The sequence below is a fragment of the Arvicola amphibius genome, chromosome 4, assembly GCF_903992535.2.
Source record: "Arvicola amphibius chromosome 4, mArvAmp1.2, whole genome shotgun sequence".
NCBI lineage: Eukaryota > Metazoa > Chordata > Mammalia > Rodentia > Cricetidae > Arvicola > Arvicola amphibius.
This window is the reverse complement of record NC_052050.1, coordinates 145,271,415-145,291,765: the sequence shown is the minus strand read 5'-3', so window position 1 is coordinate 145,291,765 and position 20,351 is coordinate 145,271,415. Positions and strand designations below refer to the sequence as shown.

The window sequence follows — 20,351 nt, the reverse complement described above, 5'->3', positions numbered from 1 at the left end:
GTTAAATATTGGTATGTCTTTGATAAGATAGACATTAAGAAAAATAGTAGAAACCCCACCCAGTAAGACCAAGGATAAAAATAATGAATAATGGCCAAGTGAATAGTAAAGTATGGCGTTAGATCAAAACTGACTTCTAAGTAAGAAACCTGAATATTTAAGTTTAAAGAAAAAGTTTACAGCAGTGGTTCTCAACTTGTGGGTTGTGACCCCTTTAGCAGGGGTGTCAAATGACACAATGGTTGCCTACAATCATCAGAAAACATATTTGCATTATTATTCATAATAGTAGTAAAATTACAGTTATGAAATAGTAATGAAAATAATTTTATGATTAGGGTCACCACAACATGAGGAACTGTATTAAGAGGTCACAGCATTAGGAAGGTTGAGAGCCACTGGTCTATAAAGCCAAAGACAAGACTCCTAAGCAGAAAATGACAGGCTCAGCATAATCTTTTTCTGTCTTATAATTTGTTACTGTAGGAGTAATTTCAATAATTTTTTTGGCTGCTTAAAATTTGGAACCCAAATGTTGAGTGACTCTTCATTGTAGACAAGTATATCCCCAATTCTCCCATTGTTTGGTATCCTTAATGTGGATAAATGTATTGGCAGTTGCTGAAAAAGGTCTTATTACTCGTCAGTAGAAACTGTACCCATATGTAAAGCAATTTTCAATTTCTGTAAGAGACCCTGTGCCCTGGCCCCTCAGCTATAGCCCTCAGTTCCTTGGCAGAATTTTCAGGACTGTGGTCTTGATATGAAGATGTCTGGTTCATGGTTCCTTCCTACGTGTGCTGTTCTTGTTGGTGATAGTTTGATGAAACCATAAAAACCTTCAAATAGGGAATGCTAGAGTATTTCCCTTGTCATTAACCTGATGGCTGCTGTTTAATCTGAAGAATAGGTGGAGTATGCAGAAGCTTGCCTGATTCTAGCCAACCCCTTGTGCAGTGACTTGCATGCTGAAGACAATTCAAACATCATGAGGTAAGAAGCTGGTGTTGCTCTTTTGTTCTTGCATGTCTCAATGATGGTAATCTTCTTATACACAGGAACAAAGCTTATCATATAGGACTAAACGAGGGGAGACATCATCTTAAATTCACTAGGTTCATCACATGCCAGGGTTCTGCTTGCTCTTTCCCCCACATGCACTCCAAAATAATTAATACAAAGGGAAGTGAAAATAGGACATCCTAATTGTGTATGACTTTCTCCATATTTTCCCCTGATGTTTCCTCTAGATAAGAGCTATATAAATTTTAAAAGCAAGCATACAAACACCCTCTCTCCCTTTTTATGGTGGTAAGGATCAAACCCAGCACGTGATGTGTTAACTCTACCAACTGAACTACATTCCCAGCTGTAACTCCAGGTTGGCATTTAGATAGTGCCCTTATGACTAAGATCCTTTTCGGTTCACAAAGATGCCAATTGTAAATTCTTGTAGTTGGACTTTTATTTCCTGGCAACCAGTTCCCAAATAAGCACAAAGAAACTTAATTATAAATGCTTGGCTGATAGCCCAGGCTTGTAACTAGCTAACTCTTACATTTTAAATTAATTCATATTTCTTATCTATGCTTTACCATGTGTCTTGGTACCTTTTCTCAATATGGCAAGTTCATCTCCTTTCTGAGTCTCCGTGTGATTCTGAGACTCCTCCTCTTCCATTTCATGCTCTTTTTGTCTGCCAGTCCCACCTAACCTCTACCTGTCCAGCTGGCCAGTAAACTTCTTTATGAACACAATCACAGTGACATATATTCACACAGTATAAAAGAATATTTTACAAATCCTATTTATATTTTTTATTTATTGGAATTTCTCTTTGGTAGTTCTAGGAAAAGAGTACTCGTGGTTGAGTGTGATGTGTCTTTGCACTCTGGCAAATATTCTCAACATAAAAAGAGTTAGTGTTCCCAACTTTAGCTATGCAGTATCTGTAAGCAGGAAGTTTCCTTGTGGTGATAGAAGCTCAAAGTATGATTTTGGTGACTCTCTTCTTAGAGCAAAATAAATATGTGTGGTTGAAGATGACTACACAGAGCAAGGAATAGTTAAGAAATTACATCATGTATATTACACTGAACAGAAGATGTATTTAGGCTCTTAACCTATACAATGAGACAATTCTGTTAACTACTTTAGGCTACCAGGTGCAAGGCTAAGGTATGTGAAACTATTTCTTTCTTCCTTGTCAATGAGTTTGTTTCCGAGCACTCAAACCTGACCTTCCAGTAGATTTGGTCACTTGGTCACTTAAGCAGTGTGTCTTCACTGGTCATGTCATTGTGAGTACTTTTCAGAAAACAGTGTAGTGGCGCCAGAGGTAGCTCAGCAGCTAGGAGCACTCCTCACTCTTGCACAGGACTCCCGTCCCAGCGTCTCTCACACCTTCTTCTGGCTTTGTGGCACACATACATATGTTTGAGTGGAACGCTTGTATACATAAAATAAAAATAAATAAACCTCAAAAATAACTCTATTAACATAGAATGAAGAAACAAGCTAACAATGAAGTTTGTAATGTGTGAGTCCACCCCCACACTTATTCACAAATAAATTTAACTCTGAACTGGATTATATTGCAAAGCCAACACGACTGAGCACATTGTGATTTTTTTTCCAGGGTGCTTTCTATTAAGAACTACAGTTCCCATACCAGAGTCATCATTGAGCTCCTTCAGTCCCACAACAAGGTATCGTGGCAGTCGAGTGCATTTGGTTTTCTCATCTTTAGGTCTCCTCGTGGATCTACACACACACACACACACACACACACACACACACACACACACACAAATCAGCACTAGCTGAAATTTGGAGTCTTTTTTAAAGTGGTGGCACACTTAGGGATACAAACTAGGGACAGAATTAGTGAGTTCAGCCATTTGACCTGAACCATTTTTACAACTTCAGCTTTTTTGTTTGTTTGTTTGTTTGGAAAGTAGCAGCAGTGGAGGTAGCAGACACTAGCTGACACTTTCAAAGGCAGACTGTGTTCTGTCATTGACCTTGAAACTACCTCTGTTCTCAAGAGTGAAGAGGCAACTGTATAAGGAAAACACGCACCCAGAAGAGGGTTCCTGCTGGTGTTGGTATTCTTAATGCCTTCATTGTTCATTTCCTACGAAATAGGTTTTCCTGTCAAAAATCCCCGCCTGGAACTGGAGTACTGGTGACAATATCATCTGCTTTGCAGAACTAAAGCTTGGATTTATAGCCCAAGGCTGCTTGGTGCCAGGCCTGTGCACCTTTCTGACCACTCTGTTTATTGAGCAGAACCAAAAGGTAATTAAAGTGGTGCTCTTACTCCATGTCCCACACAGCAGAGTCTGAAGTAGGGGGAAAAAAAAATCAATAAATGCAAGAAGTCTCCAAGAAATGGGATGTGCCTCTTGGGCAGGGAAGTATCGAAAGATTTGGCTTCGAGTTTCATTTCCCTGGTCTTGAAGAAGCCATTGTTAAAGCATTTGAAACATTGATCTGCAAAACAGGAAGTAACTCTGCTTCCTACCTACATCCCAGGATGCTGTAAACATAAATGTTTTCATAAATTCAGAAGTACTTTGAGTTATTGAGAGTAGAAATACAGACACCTTTAGTTTTAACAGAGAAGTAATATTTAAATGTAAATAAAATATAAAATAATTAGTATAGCAATTATTATACTAACCAAATAGAAATGTTATGAATAATAACTAAAATCTAATTAATTTGTTGATTACTTCTAGGGCAGATCCACTCAGCAACAGAAATAGTGGTTATAAATCAAATAGTGGTGCCATGCTGCCTCTCAGTGGTGTTTCCAGGAAGTACCTAGCCGGGCGGTGGTGGCACACGGGAGGCAGAGGCAGGCGGATCTCTGTGAGTTCGAGGCCAGCCTGGTCTACAAGAGCTAGTTCCAGGACAGGCTCCAAAGCCACAGAGAAACCCTGTCTCAGAAAAAAAAAAATTCAGGAAGTACCTAGCAGGGGTGGAAAACTAAGGAACCAGGTTGTATGTAAAGTAAGCTGGCGAACCAGGAGCCGAGCCATCTGGGTCACAGTCTTCGTGTCTTTGATGTTGGGTGTCTACCCAACTTCTCAGCTTAGACCACTGGTCTTTCATGGGGCAGATTTCATTCTCGTTCCACATTTGCACTGTATATGCTGGTTTTCCTCTCGGCCTCTCTTTGGACCCCGTTTGCTTCATTTACATCCTTTCTTCTGTGGTCTTAGTAAGGAAAGGCAAGAGTAGAGGAAGGTGCTCAGGTTGACAGCGCTAACTCCAGCAGAAACACAACTCCTCAGTAAGTGTTTCTGAGGAAAAGATGATTCAATATAGAGATAAACAGAAGTGAGCATCAGGTAGTAGGGAATGAGCCTGAATCTGACCAGGATCTTACAGTCACGTCGTGGTGACTGTATGTGGCCTTGTTGACTTGTGACTTCAGACTTTGTAGAGAAAGCGACAGATTTTGTGTCCTCTTTGACTGTTGTGACTTTAGCACCTGTGACTGGGAAGCAAATGAAATGAAAATCCTATATGAAGACTATTTCCTTTAAGGCAGCATGGTATAGATGTGTGACCAACCCTGCCCGGGTATTTCTCTGCTGTTTGACACGGACTTGTTACTCTCCATTAAACATGACCCCACATCCCTGTGTACCACAAAGTGATTTTGAGAACACAAGAGATATTTGTGGTCTCCATATTTTTTTTTTAAAAAAAATGAAGTCTGAAATTCTTGCAGAATCAGGGCAGGGCTTGTCATTCCTGTATGGACTGCTTTTGTTTTGTAACAGCTTTTGGCTCACACACGCATATAATGGCCAGTGTGCAGAGCTGTAGCCTCTAGTTAGGGGCTGCTTTTCCCTGGCCCTGTTCCCCGTCTGTAAAACGAAAGTCATTAATCTCACAACCAAATTTCTCCAAGCTTTGAATGAATATGTGTAAAACACCTGCATGCTCATAATAGCGGTGTTATGATTTATGGCACGAATGAGCCTGGCAGGTTCCCTGGCTGGTGGGACAGACAGATATGCCTTGCAGACAGAGCTTGGGTATAGAGACTTTATTTAGTGGTTATTAGAAGAGTATAAAGGTAGGGAGGGTTTGAGAGGAAGAGAGAGAAAGAGAGAGAAATAGAGTGACAGAGAAGGGGAGAAGAGGAGGGAGAAAAAGGAAAAGGGAGAGAGAGATAGAAAGCTGTCTCTTCAGGAGGAGATGGCGGGAGAGCCAAGACCGGCTTGCCTCAGCTGGGAAGGGGGAGATTGGGAGTGGGTGGAACTTGTCTCTTAAAGGGACAGGCTATCCAGGTGGCAGGGCAGGCCAGAATAACTGTAACAAAAGGGTCTCAAATCAGTGCCACTTGTTTTAATTATATTATTTCTATTATGAGACATTGTAGTTGGAAGAACATTTCCTGTTTCCTTTAGGCCCACAGGATTACCTTATAGTTCAATTTTGATTAAATTTACTCCAGCTGGATAGTGTGAATCCTCAGCTTGTTCCTCTAAATGCATTTGTCCTCTTGCTGTCTTTTCTGAGCTTTAAGGAGCTCATCTCCATCAACATGTATATCCTTTCAAAACCTGAATAATTCAGGCTAGAAACACTTGGTCAGTTTCTTTAGTAGTTGATGTAATGGTTTAGATAAAACAGGGCAGGTCCCTGAGGGGCGGCTGCAGGCCACAAGGGGCAGCCTGAACCCACTATCTGAGGCCTCTGTGGGTCCCAGGTTGGTGGGAGGCGGCAGATGAGAGACCTCATGGGGCAGCTGGTCCCATGAGGAGCCACGGTGGGTGAAAGACGGATAGGTGCCATGCAGAGAAAGTGGGTATAGTTTACTCAGTGGGTTATGGAAGGAAAGGGAAGGGAGGAGAGGAAGGGAGGGAAGGGAGGAGAGGAGGCAGCAGAGACAGGGCAGAGAGAGCCCAGGAAGGAAGCAGAAGATCCACTTACCTTGGGCTGGGGTGGGGATGGGCGGAGCTTGTCTCTTAAAGGGACAGGATAGACCATTATATTTGAGTCATCGATGGTTGCATGCCCTCCTTGTGACAGGTGCTATCTGAGAGATTGAGAATGAACAAGAGATTCATTTGGTCTCAGTATGGAGGAAAGGAATAGGAAAGGGTACCAAATGATCAGAAATAGGTGGTCATTTTAGCAGGGCAATTTTCAAACCATGAAATGGTTTGAGGAGAATGTCTGAGGTCACAGTTTATCTCCATATCAAGAGTTGCTCTAGAGAATCTATAAATTTCCATCTTCATCTATGGTTCTGGCTTATGTCCTGCTCTGTGGAGGTGGTACTGTAGGGTTCACAGGGCAACAGGTGAGGAAATGAGAAGCTGCCTTATACAAGAGAAGTTTCCAGCGACCTCCCCTAGGCGGCATTCAGCCTTGTTAAGCGTGCTCCTTCTAGAGCTGGGAGTGTAGCTTAGGAGCAGGGTGGTGCATGTGCAAGGTCCTGAGTTCCATTGCAGCACCCGAGAAAGTCCATCTTTCGCCCCTCATTTCTCTAGAGACCTACTGCTAGTCTTGGGTTTTGCATCATTATCAATCCTGATCAACATCATCTTGGATTTCTATGACTCTGTAAAGGGTTCTCATCCTTAGGAGAAGCCACCAGTATTCTTTTCATTGTGGATGTGATTTTTCAGCCAGAAGTAAGATAGTCAATCCTAAGCCTTCGTATCCAGAGAGTGACAACTTAGATTCCTTATAGCCCCTCCCGTCTCACTGTTAGTGTCTCAAACAACAGTAAGGCTGCTGTGCCAAAGTTAGCGGTAGGCCAGAGAAAATAATTCTAATTCTGACAAGGAAACTTGGGTGCTGTTAACTCAAAAATGTAGCTTTTACTTCAAAGGGAATAAAATAGTTTATTCTGGAGACAAATTTGAGTGACTAGGGCCTGGGAACACACATTTAAGTCACCCTGAGTCCCATGTTTCTATATGAAAGTGATTTTATGGAGTTTTCATAGTAATCGAACAAGGAAAGCCATAAATCATGACACACACACACATTGGGGGCTGGAGAGATGGCTCAGTGGTTAAGAGCACTGACTGCTCTTTAAGAGGTCTTGAGTTCAGTTCCCAGCAACCAAACGGTGACTCACAGGCTTCTATAATGGGATCTGATGCACTCTTCTGGCCTGCAGGATATATGCAGACAGAGTGCTCAAACCTAAAAAATAAAGAAATAAACAAATAAAATTTAAAAAAGAGAACCCATAAAAGCAAAACAAAAAACCAAATCAAAAACCAAAACCAAAAAAAAAAAAAAAACAAAAAAACCACATCAGTAGATACATCTGAATGGCGGTTACGGCCAGGCAGAGAAATCTCAGCTACTATCTGATTACATTCTGAGTCCTTTGATTGGTGGAGAATAGGGCTTTATTAAGTTAATGCATTCCAAAGGTTCTTATTTATTTATCAGGAAGTTAGGTCAGAGAGAGGTACATAAGACAAGGCTCTTTAGGAGGATTGTGAGAACTTGTAATTGGGCTCTGGAACTGCAGTCTTCCGAACTCTCCACAGGCGCTGAAGTTTTAATTAGCCAACCAGCCTTTGCAGACAGACACAGCTTCCTTCCAAGAACGCTCCTTCACAATGCCTTCTGGGAAGAAGCTGGGTGGTGAGGTGCACACATCATCTTACTCCACTGAAAACAAGAGTTCGGCTCCTCCTTTAACATTACTCCGCATGAACGCTAGGCTGCATCTCCTCTCTTTGAGATGCATGCAGTGGAAACTGATTTGGCACTAAGCAGTCCATGCAACCCATGTTATAGGGTCAGTTTTCCTTATTAACGTACTGTACATGTTAATGTATGTATATGCATGTATCTATATGTAACTCTGTATATGGTATGATTGTATTTTTTAGGTTTTCCCTAAACATCCCTGGCAAAAATATTTCTTGAACAGCTTGAAGAACAAAATTCTAACACAGTGCCTTTCTAACGACTTTGTTGGGATGACGTTTCCTGCGGTCTCCCGGTATGTTAAGTGAGATGGAGGGCTCGCTGTAGGCAGGCTCCGGCACTAACTCTTGAGACGTACAAGCAGTTAGTTCAGAGCCTCTAGATCAGTGGTTCTCAACCTTCCCAACACTGTGACTCTTTAGTCCAGTTCCTGTTGTGGTAAGCCAAAACCATAAAATTGTTTCTGTTGCTACTTCATAACTGTAACTTGCTATTGTTGTGAATTATAATGTAAAAAGCTGATATGTGGGATATTTGATATTCAACCCCCCAAAGGGGTCCCAACCCACAGGGTGAGCACCGCTGCTCTGGCACTTTACAGTTTCACCTCTGGCCCAGCTGGCATTCTTGCTAAATTTTATGTTGGGTGGATTCAATTTCAAATGGAATCTATATTTAGGGGCTGCTTTCTCTGATGAGTAGTTGGTTTTCTTCCCAGAGCGGAGCAGAAAGGGTTGGTTATGTTCATGCAGACCAGCCTCCTGCTTGTCTCCCTCCTCAAGACTCCTTTGTTTTCCTTCGTAGGCTTTGCTTTGTGAAGATGCATCTCATGCTGATAGCCATCCAGCACAAGTCCCAATTTCACAAGTGTTGGTACTGATAAAGCTTTTCATTTTTTCAAGGGTTTTTGTTTTTTGTTGTTGAGGGGAGTTTGACTGTTGTTGATAGATGAAGGAGAGAGGGGATATTATCAGACCATTGGTATTTCTTAAGAAGCGCTTGTAAGTCATGAATTTGTAACTGGATATTATAACATTGATATCTATCTATCTATATCTATCTATCTATCTATCTATCTATCTATCTATCTATCATCTATCTATCTATAAATGGATGTTGTAACCTAAGCACCTGAGAGGTTGAGGCAGGAGGATCACTGATAGTTTGAGGCCAGGCTGAGCTGCATAGCAAGATCCCAACTCAAAAAAAGAAAGAAAGAAAGAAAGAAAGAAAGAAAGAAAGAAAGAAAGAAAGAAAGAGAAAGAGAAAGAAAGAAAAAACAATCAAAACAAAACAAAAAAAGATAAAAGACAAAATAATTTTTTAAGTTCTTACAAATATGATCAGGTATATTATTGTTATTATTGTGCCACTTCTCAATTTTTGGTTCAGACCAAGTACCTACATGTTTTGTGACAGTATCTTTATAATTAAATATTTACACTTGACCTTTGACAAAAGGTCAAGAAGAGATATGTAGATGTTTAACATGAATTCAGAGAGCCTTTTTTCCCCCCAAAGGAGCTGTTCAACAGTCCCTAGATACATGAGACATATGCTTGGTAATGGTGATATTTAGGGGCCACAAACACATATTATTCCTTTTGAGAGTCAAAACCAATCACACCCCTCATTAATATTTTCAGTTAAATATTCACCAAATGCACTACATTGTCTTAGGTAAAGATCTACCAGAACAGCGCTCTGCCCATCTTGGCAGATGTGAAAAGCTGTTCCTAAGGCTTCTCTCACACTCCCAATGGACTCTAACCTACACTGACAACAGAATGTGTCAGAATCAGGACTCACCTTCATTCCAAAGTGAACAGAAGAAACATAAATTTGTTTATTTATTTATTTGTTTTCATTGTGTAAGAGAGACTCTTACTTGCCTGGCCTGGAGTATGCTCTACAGACCAGGTGGGCCTTTAGCTCAGAGAGATCCACCTGCCTCTGCCTCCCAAGCACTGGGATTAAAGGTGAGCAACACCATGACTGTAAAGAAGGAAAAGAACACATTATCTGGAATGAAAGAACTGAGGGGCATTAGAAAGGCAAGGGCTTCACCGTTCTGATAACAGGAGCAAGGAGGGAAACTGTGGGACAGAGTAACCGGCACAGTTCTGCATCAAGGAAAACCGTGGGAAAAATTTAGGACAGTTTCGAGCACATCAGCCATTGGAAAAGAAAAGAACTTTGGAATTCACCTTGATAACTAGTTATACCTCTGTGACAATTTCATCTTATTTGCTTTATTGTGGTTTCAGAGACCCAACTGCTCAAACAGACTGGCACTGAGCTACATTCCCAATCAGAGAATGTTTATCTAGAATATCTTTATCTTTTGAAGACCCAACCCTGGGCCTAGAGTATGCAGGGCCAGTGCTGCTCCACTGATCTACCTCCCGGACCTAATTACATGTAGCTCATTTTAGAGACAGGTGATCCAGGATGGGCACCATCGCATTCCCATAAGGCTGTCCACTGTATGGTCGTGCCCACTTTGTCGTGGTTGCCTAAAGCAACAAGGCATCAAGCACATGGATTGGTCAGTCCATCTCAGATTAATGACTGTCCAGAAGGAGGAACTTCCCCTCTGCTCAATAGTTAAGCACTTCTCCGCCTCCCTTGGGGTTGTGTAGTAGCAACCACACAACAGGTTAAGCATAGGCAGTAAATAAAATAGACTTAATTTGATTAATCCCTTGTTAATGCCAGCATGAAACATCAAATATTGTTACAGAGATTAGCGGAAAACTTACTGTCTTTCTCCTTCCATTTCCAGTAGCCTCATACTAAATCCCTCTGCACAAGTGAAGCTGAGTAAGGACACCCTGGGGTTCTTTATTGCTGAGTCCACAGAAGCTGTCAAAAGGTACTGCACTTTGCAAGTCGTTTCTGGAGAGGACACACTATACCAAATAGAAGCTAATGGGAAACAGATGGCAGCAGCAGCATGTCTCCTTGGTGTTAGCTGTCACTGAGGTCATTCTTGATTTCCTCTCTTTATCCAGGGCCTTCTTTTACTGTTCCACCTGTCACAAGGATGTGTACACTCCTGAGCTAATTGAACAATGTGATTGCAAAAACAGCCAGCAACAAGCCCTAGGTAATTTCTTATTTTCTCTGTTCTTAGCCTATTTCCTGGGGGTCCAGCGAAGGAGGGGAAAGAGGCTTTCATCACTGAGAAGATAAGGAGCATTTGAACTTGGCCAAGATAAGGCCTGTGCTTCCCACTGGGGACCCAAGACCTGACCACTGGTCTTCTAAAGCTGTAAGATAAGAACGACAGCAATACACCTTTGTGGTTGCCCAGTTCAATTCCCTTACAGGCCAGGAGAGTGAACCCCAGAGAGATTTAGTCATTGGCCCCACAGCCAGCAAACAGCATCATAGTGCTCCTCAGCTATGCCGACTGCCGGCCGCTGCTCTTCCCTACAACACAGTGATTTTCTCAACTTCAGCCTGAAAACCCAGCCCGTCATTGCCGGCTGGACTGTCCATGAAATTACTGCCCTCAGACTAGTCGTTGAGCACTTTTCCCCTGGTAGACAGTGGCGAGTTTATTCTGACACGGGTGTGAGAATGTAACTCTGTCTTTTGTCTAGTTGAACTCAATAACTCACTAGCAACTCTTTCCACTTTAATGCAAGAAAAGAAAAACTAACCTAAATATGCATGATAAGTTTGTCCCTTCTACTAAAAAAGTTAGTCTTCTCCAGGAGCTTTCATAAGCTTGGGTAAATTCCAGTATCTTAAAACAGAAACTTTATCAGTTCCAAATGTGACTTTCCTGAATGGAATACATTTCATAGATTAAACTTTTTATCTCTTTTTCAATCTGATGTTTCCCCTATATTTACCTACACAATTCTTGAGACACCTTTTTCCCAACAAAACAACTATATATGAAGTGAAACACCATGTGCTAACTGATTTATGTCAACTTGACCCAAACTAGAATCATCTGAGTGGAGTGAATACTGCTGAGAAATACCTCCATAAGATCGGCCTATAGGCAGGCCTGTGGGGCATTGTCTCAGTTACTGATTGATATGGGAGGACCCAGCTCACAGGAGGTGGTGCCAGGTCATGAGTTAAACATGCTAAACATGAAAACATAAAAATAAGGTATTGTCCCAAAAACATTATGCAAGAGAAATTGTATTTATAAATGTAATGAAGCAAATCTGTAAATCTTAAGATATCTTTGTATATCTTTAATATTTTTAGATGTATTTTAACTTTCATTTATGTGTGCGGGTCTGTGTCTGTATGAGTATATGCCATGTGTGTGCAGGGGCCTGTGGAAACCAGAAGAGAGTGTCAGACCCCCTGGGAGCTGGCATTAGAGGTAATTGTGAGCTACCTAATGTGGGTGCTGGGAACCAAACTCAGATCCCCTGAAGAGCAAGCAGCGTGCGCTCTTAACCACTGAGCCGTCTGTCTCTCCAGCATCCTGATCTCTTTTTTCTCCAATGCTCATCCTGTTCCCCAGCTTTTGCATTGTATCTTTTCTCAACTTGGCAAAGATAAAGACTTTAAAAAACCTTCATATTTAGCATCAAAACTTGTTTTTAATGGTCAGAATTTATCTTAAAATGTTTATATATACATACATGTCCACACACACACACACACACACACACACATATATATATATATATATATATATATATATCTTAAAATTAGGCATGTGTTAACAATGGTGATCAATAACTTAGAAGATGTATGAATGAAAGGGTCATGAGTTTTGTTATTTAGGTCTGTCTTAGGTCATAAAACAACACATAAAGCAATTATGTTTAAAAATCATGACTATCAACTGGTCAGTAGTTGAAAGAACTTATAAATACTTCCACTAAAAATAATTTATATGCACTTAGCAACAACAACCACAACCTCAGAGAACATGTAACAGGACTCAAGGAAGTCTCCATGTGAGATTCCCAAACAATCCTTATAGGAGTGGGTATTTTGGGCAGCCCCCAAACACATAGGGGCTTTCAGGGCAGGCTTGCAGGGACTCTGAGACCGCTATACATTGCCTGGCCCCAGTGACTCTCTGCGACCACAATACAGGGCTTCATGACTCCCTCAGTCTGGCCTCTTTCCTGCCTACAAAACCAGTATGATATGCAGGACCACAGTTGCATCAGCTTCTACATGCTGATCCCAAGGAAACACGTTCCTAGTTGCTTCCCAGGATCAGGGCATCCCTTGGAGCTTAGGCCCTCTGGCCTTTCAAATGAATTAGCATTCTTATACGCTGGAGCCTTTGACTGGGTCTTATCTTTGAGGCTCTCCTGTTGTCTCAGTGCAGAGCAGGAGGTCTCTCTCTAACCATTACAGCCTTTCTGGCAGATGCCCTGGCTCAACTTTTAACTTTCTGGAGCTCTTTTCCTTGGCAAAATGCTCATCTTTAACATCATTCTGTTCTTATAAAAGAAAATATTTAACTGGGGCTGGCTTACAGTTCAGAGACTTAGTCTATTATCATCATGGTGGGAAGCATGGTGGCATGCAGGTAGACATGGTGCTGGAGAAGTACCTAAGAGTTCTACACCTGGATTGTCAGGCCGCGGGAAGAAAGAGTGACACTGGGCATGGCTTGAGCTTCTAAAACCTCAAAGCCCACCCCCAATGACACACTTCCTCCAGCAAAATCACACCCAATCCAACAAGGCCACATCTCCTAATAATGCCATTCCCTGGGGACCAAGCATTCAAATCTATGAATTTGGGGGGCATTCTTATTCAAAACACCACAGTTGTTTTATAGCAATCTTCCTTAAGGTACCTACTAGAAAACCCAGTAAACTTTGTCATGATATTAACAATTTACCTTGAGAGCATGAAGCCTTTCTACCATTTCTGTCCTAAAATGTGAGAAAATTATTACTTGTACACTATCAACACAGAAAGGCAGATAGACAGATCAATGGACAGAAAGATAAGTACCATAAATTAATAAAGTTGAACTGTGTTTTAGGAGGAGATTGATGTGACTGAGTATATGTGTGCAAGGGGTTGTGTCTCGTGTGTGATTTTTCTCCATCTTAATTTTAATATTGCTTATTTAATCTACTTATTTCAAATATTCTTGCATTTATCTCATGAACATCCTTAAAAGTCATAGTGTTTCTTTTTATTCTTGCAGAAGAGAAAATTATTAGTTTTTATGTTATTTGTATATGTGGAAATTCCCAAGCAGTTTGAGACATACCCTCGGAAGATCAGATTCTTTAAAAGTCTGAATTGTTAGTAAAAATACCCTGAAAGGGAAAATCAAATAGAAACTCACTATGCCTGACAACGGTGAATTGGAGCCTGGCCAAATGTACAGGAAGGATGGGGTTTGTAGGGTTTGTAGTTAGGCTTCCCCGTCCTGTGTAACTCCAGTCTCTGCCCCTTGGAAGACACAGAAGAAAGCGCAGAAGTAACTCAGAGATACTTTCACATGCCAGGTGGATTTGCAGCCTGTGCAGTCAGTCTGATTCTTTAGGGTAGTGGTCCTCAACCTTTGGGTTGGGGGTTGCATATCAGATATCCTGCTTATCAGATATTTATCATTTGTAACAGCAGAAAAATTAGTTATGAAGTAGCAACAAAAAATAATTTTATAGTTGGGGTTCACTACAACATGAGGAACTATGTTAAAAGTTGCAACATCAGGAAGTTTGAGAACCACTGGTATAGATGGAAACCAAAGACTTGGGTATAATCCATCTTTTCAGCCTAGCAGTCACTAAGGATTCACAGATTCTTCCTAGGCAGGAGCCTGGAAATGATTCAGTCAGCGGAAATGGTTGGGATGTCCCTGGGAAGGAGGTGACATGATATGCGATTCATTGAGGTCGCTGTGCACTTGCAGGGCCAGACATCGTGGTGACGAAAGGCAACAATAAGAAATCCACCTTCAGTTCAGAAAATCAGGATTCTATTTCAAGAGAGCAGGAGAGCTTGCTTGCCATCACAACCCTTGAGAATAGGTAAGAACCACAGAACTGCAACATCTTACATCACTCAGCATTAAAATTTTGACTTAGATTAAAGCATTTTCATTATCAGAACCTCTGTAGACCAGTGGAATTGCTGTTTACAAAATACATTCATCCCTACTTTGGCCCCATATCACATACTTTTTTCTACCATTGCTCAGATCTTTGGGGCACTAATAACCTTGTGCACCCAATTTCTTTCAGGTCACCTTTCAAGTACTCTATAAATGAAAGAACTAATTCTTAGCTAGCCCCAAATAGCCTTTTTGTTATTACACCTATACTTGTAACAAATTGCTAATGAGATTGCCTAAGGGTTTTGTTTGTTTATTTGTTTGCTTGTTGTTTTTGTTTTTTTTTTTTTTGAGACAGATTCTCATTATGTAGACCAGGCTGGCCTTAAACTCTAGAAATCCACCTGCCTCTGCCTCTGCCTCTGCCTCTGCCTCTTGAGTGCTGTGGCTAAAGGCCTAAACCACTATGCCTAGCTAAGATTGCCTAAGTTTTTGAATCTGCAAAATGGGACCAAAGAGTTCTCCCTCCCCAACTCTCTTTTCTCTCCAGTTCTTCACTGTATTAAAATTTCTACCTGAAAATGAAGATGCGGCTGAGTTGGTACTGCTCTAGCATGTACAAAAACCTGGACTTGGCATGCTGGGCAGTGGTGGCACACATCTTTAATCCCAGCACTCAGGAGGCAGAGACAGGTGGATCTCTGTGAGTTCAAGGCCAGCCTGGTCTACAAGACCTAGTTTCGGGACCACTAGGACTGTTACACAGAGAAACCCTGTCTGGAAACAAACAAACAACAAACAAAAACAAAAAAACCTAGTCTTGGGACGTAAAACTAGACGTGTTGGCAGTCTCTTGTAATCCTACTTGGGAAGGTTGGGAGTTCAAGGTCATTGTTGTCTACACAGTGAGTATGAGGCTAACTTGACTACACGAGACTCTGTCTCAAGAATGAAGAAATAAATTTGCTAACCGGAAAACAAGGTGGAAAATTATTTGTTTAGTTGATTCTAAAAAATCAGGTCAATCTAAAATATTTATCATCCCTAATTTTAATAAAAACAGCTCTATAATATGTAGGCAATATTTCAGTTTAGTAAGAATAATAATATAGGAAGATCCTTAAGGATTGAGAATTGTGATCACCTAAAAGTAAATATATTATCAATGGAACATAAACTATTGTGAAGAGATTATATAATATGATCAAAATGGCAGATTTTTAAATGATTGAATGGTTTTTAACTATACAAGTACTTTGCTAGTATAACCTTTATATAAAACAGTATGAGAGTTTCTTTTAAAAAATTAAAATATACACGTGTCTTAGTTAGGGTTTTTTTATTGCTGTGAAGAGAAACCATGACCATGGTAACTCTTACAAAGGAAACATTTCCTTGAGGTAGCAGCTTACAGTTTCAGAGGTTCCCTCCATTATCATCATGACGGGAGCATGGTGGCATGCAGGCAGACGTGGTGCTGGCTACATCCCGACCAGGAGGGGGCAGGAAGTTGACTGCCTGTCACACTGAGTGAAGCTTGAGAAAAGAGACCTAAAGCCCACCCCACTACCTTAGCCTCCCAGGTAGCTGGGGTTACTGGCTCATGTCATCAGACCTGGTGTAGTAATCGGTTTTATACTTGGGAAAGTACGTGAAATGAGTCTGAATGAGTAATACAGTGGGGCAGGTATACAGTGGGGCAGGTATACAGTGGGGCAGGTATACAGTGGGGCAGGTATACAGTGGGGCAGGTATACAGTGGGGCAGGTATACAGTGGGGCAGGTATACAGTGGGGCAGGTATACAGTGGGGCAGGTATACAGTGGGGCAGGTATACAGTGGGGCAGGTATACAGTGGGGCAGGTATACAGTGGGGCAGGTATACAGTGGGGCAGGTATCGCATGTTGTCTCAGGTGCCAAAGCGTGTCATCGTCTAAGATAAATGCAAAGCTGTGGGAATTTTCTTGCTTTCTCTCCTAGGATTTTTGAAACGAGATGAGATAATCGGTGAGGAAGGGCCAAGGATTAGATGAAGGGGAGGGGCTGGGGCATTTCGGGCACTCAGGGTTGGCCTCACTATTTCCAACAACCAAACAGCTACAGAACACCACTGGGATGAGGTGTTTTGCTCTTTAAAAAACAGTTGGTGAACAGCTGTTTATGGAGAACTGTCTGTGCTACCTAGGCATCGTGCCTGATGCTTTTCTGGATATAGGAAGCATATTATAAGCAACTCCACTGGATAAACAAGATATAGGAATAAATCAAAAGCCAAGAGAGGAAACACCTCTTCAGGAGCTCACTGAAGGGTCCAGCAGAAAGTCCTAGGAAGAGGTGATGCCACATGGAATTTTCCAGAAAGCCTCTTGTGAGAGGGAGGGTTTGAAGAGGTGAGAAGAATGTAATATGGACAAGTCCAGGGGGAATGTGGTGCCTCTTTGCATCCGGTAGGTATCCCAACCAGAGTGTTGTGAGAAATGGCACCCTGGTCTCTCAAGAGCACAGTCTTGGCCTCTGGCATTATGTGTGCAAGTGCATGACTGCACACACCATGGTTACACTCCCGTGGTTTACACTTGAGAGCTGTGGTTACAAAGACAACATACATGATGGTGCGTGATGAGATACAGCCATGACTGGGCCTTCATAAATCCTTTGCTGGGTCCTCCCTATGAGAAAGGGTTGTCTTGCTATGGGCAAGCAGGAGCCATAAAAATCAGTCATTCCCCATTCTTAATATGGATGTGAAAACAAATGACTCAGTGGTAGTTCTGCTGTCCTTAATTGTCCTGTTCTGTGTGATGAACAAGGACAGGGTCCGAAGCAGACACGTGAGAGGAGAATTGGGTTAGGTGCCTTTATCCATCCATCCTGCATCACACTGGGCTTTCATGAATGTGTCTCACTCTGCTCCAGAGAATTTCATACGGCAGGTTTTTATTTATTTATTTAGACAAAGCCTCACTGTGTAGCTCTGAGTGTTCTAAAACTCTACGTGGACCAGGCTAGCCTGGAACTCAGAAATCTGCCTGCTCCTGCCTCCCAAATGCTGGGATTAAAGGTGTGCACCACTATACCCGGCAGAGGACAGATATCTTTAAAGTTGGTATTTAGTTGATCTTTGCTTATAAAATTTAAGGCAAGATATGTTCCTATGAAACACAGAGTTTACAAATACTGGTGTGTCTCTCAGATGGTGGTGCTGCTATTCCCGTAGTCTGTGCTGCACATTCCATGTTCTTCCCTTGCTCCTGATTCCTTGCTCATCCTGGCAGTGGGGTGGGGAGGTGTTGAGCATTGCTGGTCCCACAGTGTCAAGCTCCTGTACCCCTTTTCCTGATGTACTTTTCTGTACCCCTTCACCTGGTACATACACCAAGTTGAGTCTCTACCACATTCAGCCTCTTCTGTTTTCTTCCTGTGCTTCTGCTTGGCTGCAGTGATGGAGGCAGGAGATAATGAGCGTTGCCAGTCTCTCCACTTTCAGAGCCTGTACCCCTTTTCTTTTATAATGTCCGTAGCTTGCTGGATTCACCCTTCTTCCTCTCTGCTGTATGCAGTCACTGCCAAGCTCTTCCCATGTTCCTCCTGGCCATCAGAGTCGTGGTGAGGTATGGGAGTGATGAGCTTTACTCCCCTGTCAGTTTCCGACTTCCCACGCCCACTGCCCCTGCTTCTGGTGCTGCAGTCATGGCTTGTCAAGCTCTGCTCTTCTCTCTGGGCACTGAATTCAGCCTTGATGGCGGTCCAGCAGTGCATAGGGTCCACAGCCCAGAGGTTCCACGGGGCCTCTCTTCTACCTCAATCTTGCTCTTCACATATCTTTGGACCTAACTTGCTGTATCCCACTGGTCCAGACATGGGAGGAAAGGAGAGTTGGGTATTCCGAGCAAGAGGACCCTCAAACTAAGCCTTAAGTGCAAGCCTTATAATTTGTTAGCTATTGCCTTTCGTCCATAAAACACAAAGAAAAGTCTCCAAGATCTCTTGCAGAGTTGGAAAGATTGACTTTTGTACTTTAAGGGTTCTATTTTTTGGTTGTTAACTTATATCTCATTGAAAGTACATCTGTATTCCCCAGCTCCTTAAGTGTTAGCAGGAGCCACGTGACTGAGCCTGGCCAATAAGCTATGGCTTTGGCCCTAGTGCTGCTATGCTAGTTCCCTGGACTTTCTCAGACTGCCTCTCCACCCTCTCTGCTCAGGAATGGGGCATATAACACCATGGAGGACGCTGCGGAGCAGCTGGACAGCAGTGGAATGTTTCACTGGTGCCGGTCAACACCCTTGGACAAGGTGATTCTGGTAGGTGACCATACCGCAAAGCTCAGGTAACACGCAGTTTGAAGGGTGAAGAATAACCTACTAGTCACAAGAAGCAGCAGCTTGTCTGTAAACCGTTGAGTCTGGAAGGAAAGCTACATTAGCCACACACATTGCAGGCCACGAGCCGTGGCATGTGATAAAGACATGCTGGGGTGTAAAATGCAGGTGACTTCACCTATGAGGCCCTTCTCTGAGCAGCTTCTCTGAAATAATTATTTTCAACAATGCTTTCCCTGAAATGTAACAAATCTAAAGGTCCTAGATAAACATACGTACAAGAACTCTGCATTCTTTTGTTTTAAAATAAAAAATGCCCCTAATTTATTAGTCAATATTTGACTTTCCTATATTTATATTTAATGCATTAAAAACTGCATCTGTTAAGCAAGCCTTGTAGACATGATAGTTCTGTCCCTCCTTCTGCTCTCAAACAGGTAATTTCCCCATCTGTGACTATTTAATAGTTATAAACATTTTCTTGCTTTTTCAAAAGCATTTTAGTACACATACCACTCCTCCTATTCCCTGCCTTTGTGGTTTAATGCTAGTATCCTGACAGAATATGTTCAAATATTTATAAAACACGATCACTCACTTGATCAGAATCATTTATTTCTCAGAGCTGTCGTATCAGCTGGAAGATGTATTAGCTGTCAAACAACTATTTTGGCAGTTCTACCCATGCTAGGTAAATGTCCGCTGAGTAGGAAGTCAAGCATGTTTTCAGCTTTTTCAGTGGAAGCAGGCCTTAAAAGCTGGACCCAGATCGACACACTGAAGAGAGGCTAGGAGGGCAGTGGGATGAGAAGGTTTTGTTAGATCCTTTTTGTAAAGCATGCAAACATGTCTTTGTACTCCCCCTAAAATACTGGTTGTAGAATGTGTGTAGCTCAGAGTGAATGCTCAGTCATTTATTGAGTTTAGAAAGTGCTCTGGTTTTTCTAATGCTCGGGTTTTGAATTTTTGTCCACAGGAATGAAAAGTCCAGAGTTCAAAAACTCAGAGCCTTTGAACTTGGTTCTGCTTGCAGAAGGGTCAAGTTGATTACTTGTTTTGCATTACTTTGAACAAATGGTATCTGTCAAACCACCATTTCTCTTAAGTGTGAGACAGGTTTTGCCATAGTTGGTTGAAGGAAATGGCTTCCATAACTGTGCTTATAGATGCGGTCAGCCATGGATATTGTTTCCAATTGCTCAGGTCATCTCAGCAGAGCAACTATTAGACTTTAGGCACGTTGCATGATATTTACTTAGTGGCTTCATTATTCAAGTTAAAACTGATCAGATTAAACAGACAACCATTT

General features: G+C 41.9%; 1 protein-coding gene across 1 annotated transcript in view; it reads left to right on the top strand.

Moving 5' to 3' along the window:
• The window catches only part of Kcnu1 (potassium calcium-activated channel subfamily U member 1), a 66,809-nt gene that overhangs the window by 29,617 nt on the left and 16,841 nt on the right, over positions 1–20,351 (top strand). The window contains 9 exon segments of the mRNA XM_042054923.1: positions 911–993; positions 2,639–2,708; positions 3,148–3,300; positions 7,887–7,999; positions 8,509–8,577; positions 10,490–10,579; positions 10,719–10,813; positions 14,579–14,696; positions 18,925–19,024. Of these exon segments, the coding sequence (XP_041910857.1) occupies positions 911–993; positions 2,639–2,708; positions 3,148–3,300; positions 7,887–7,999; positions 8,509–8,577; positions 10,490–10,579; positions 10,719–10,813; positions 14,579–14,696; positions 18,925–19,024 (891 nt within the window).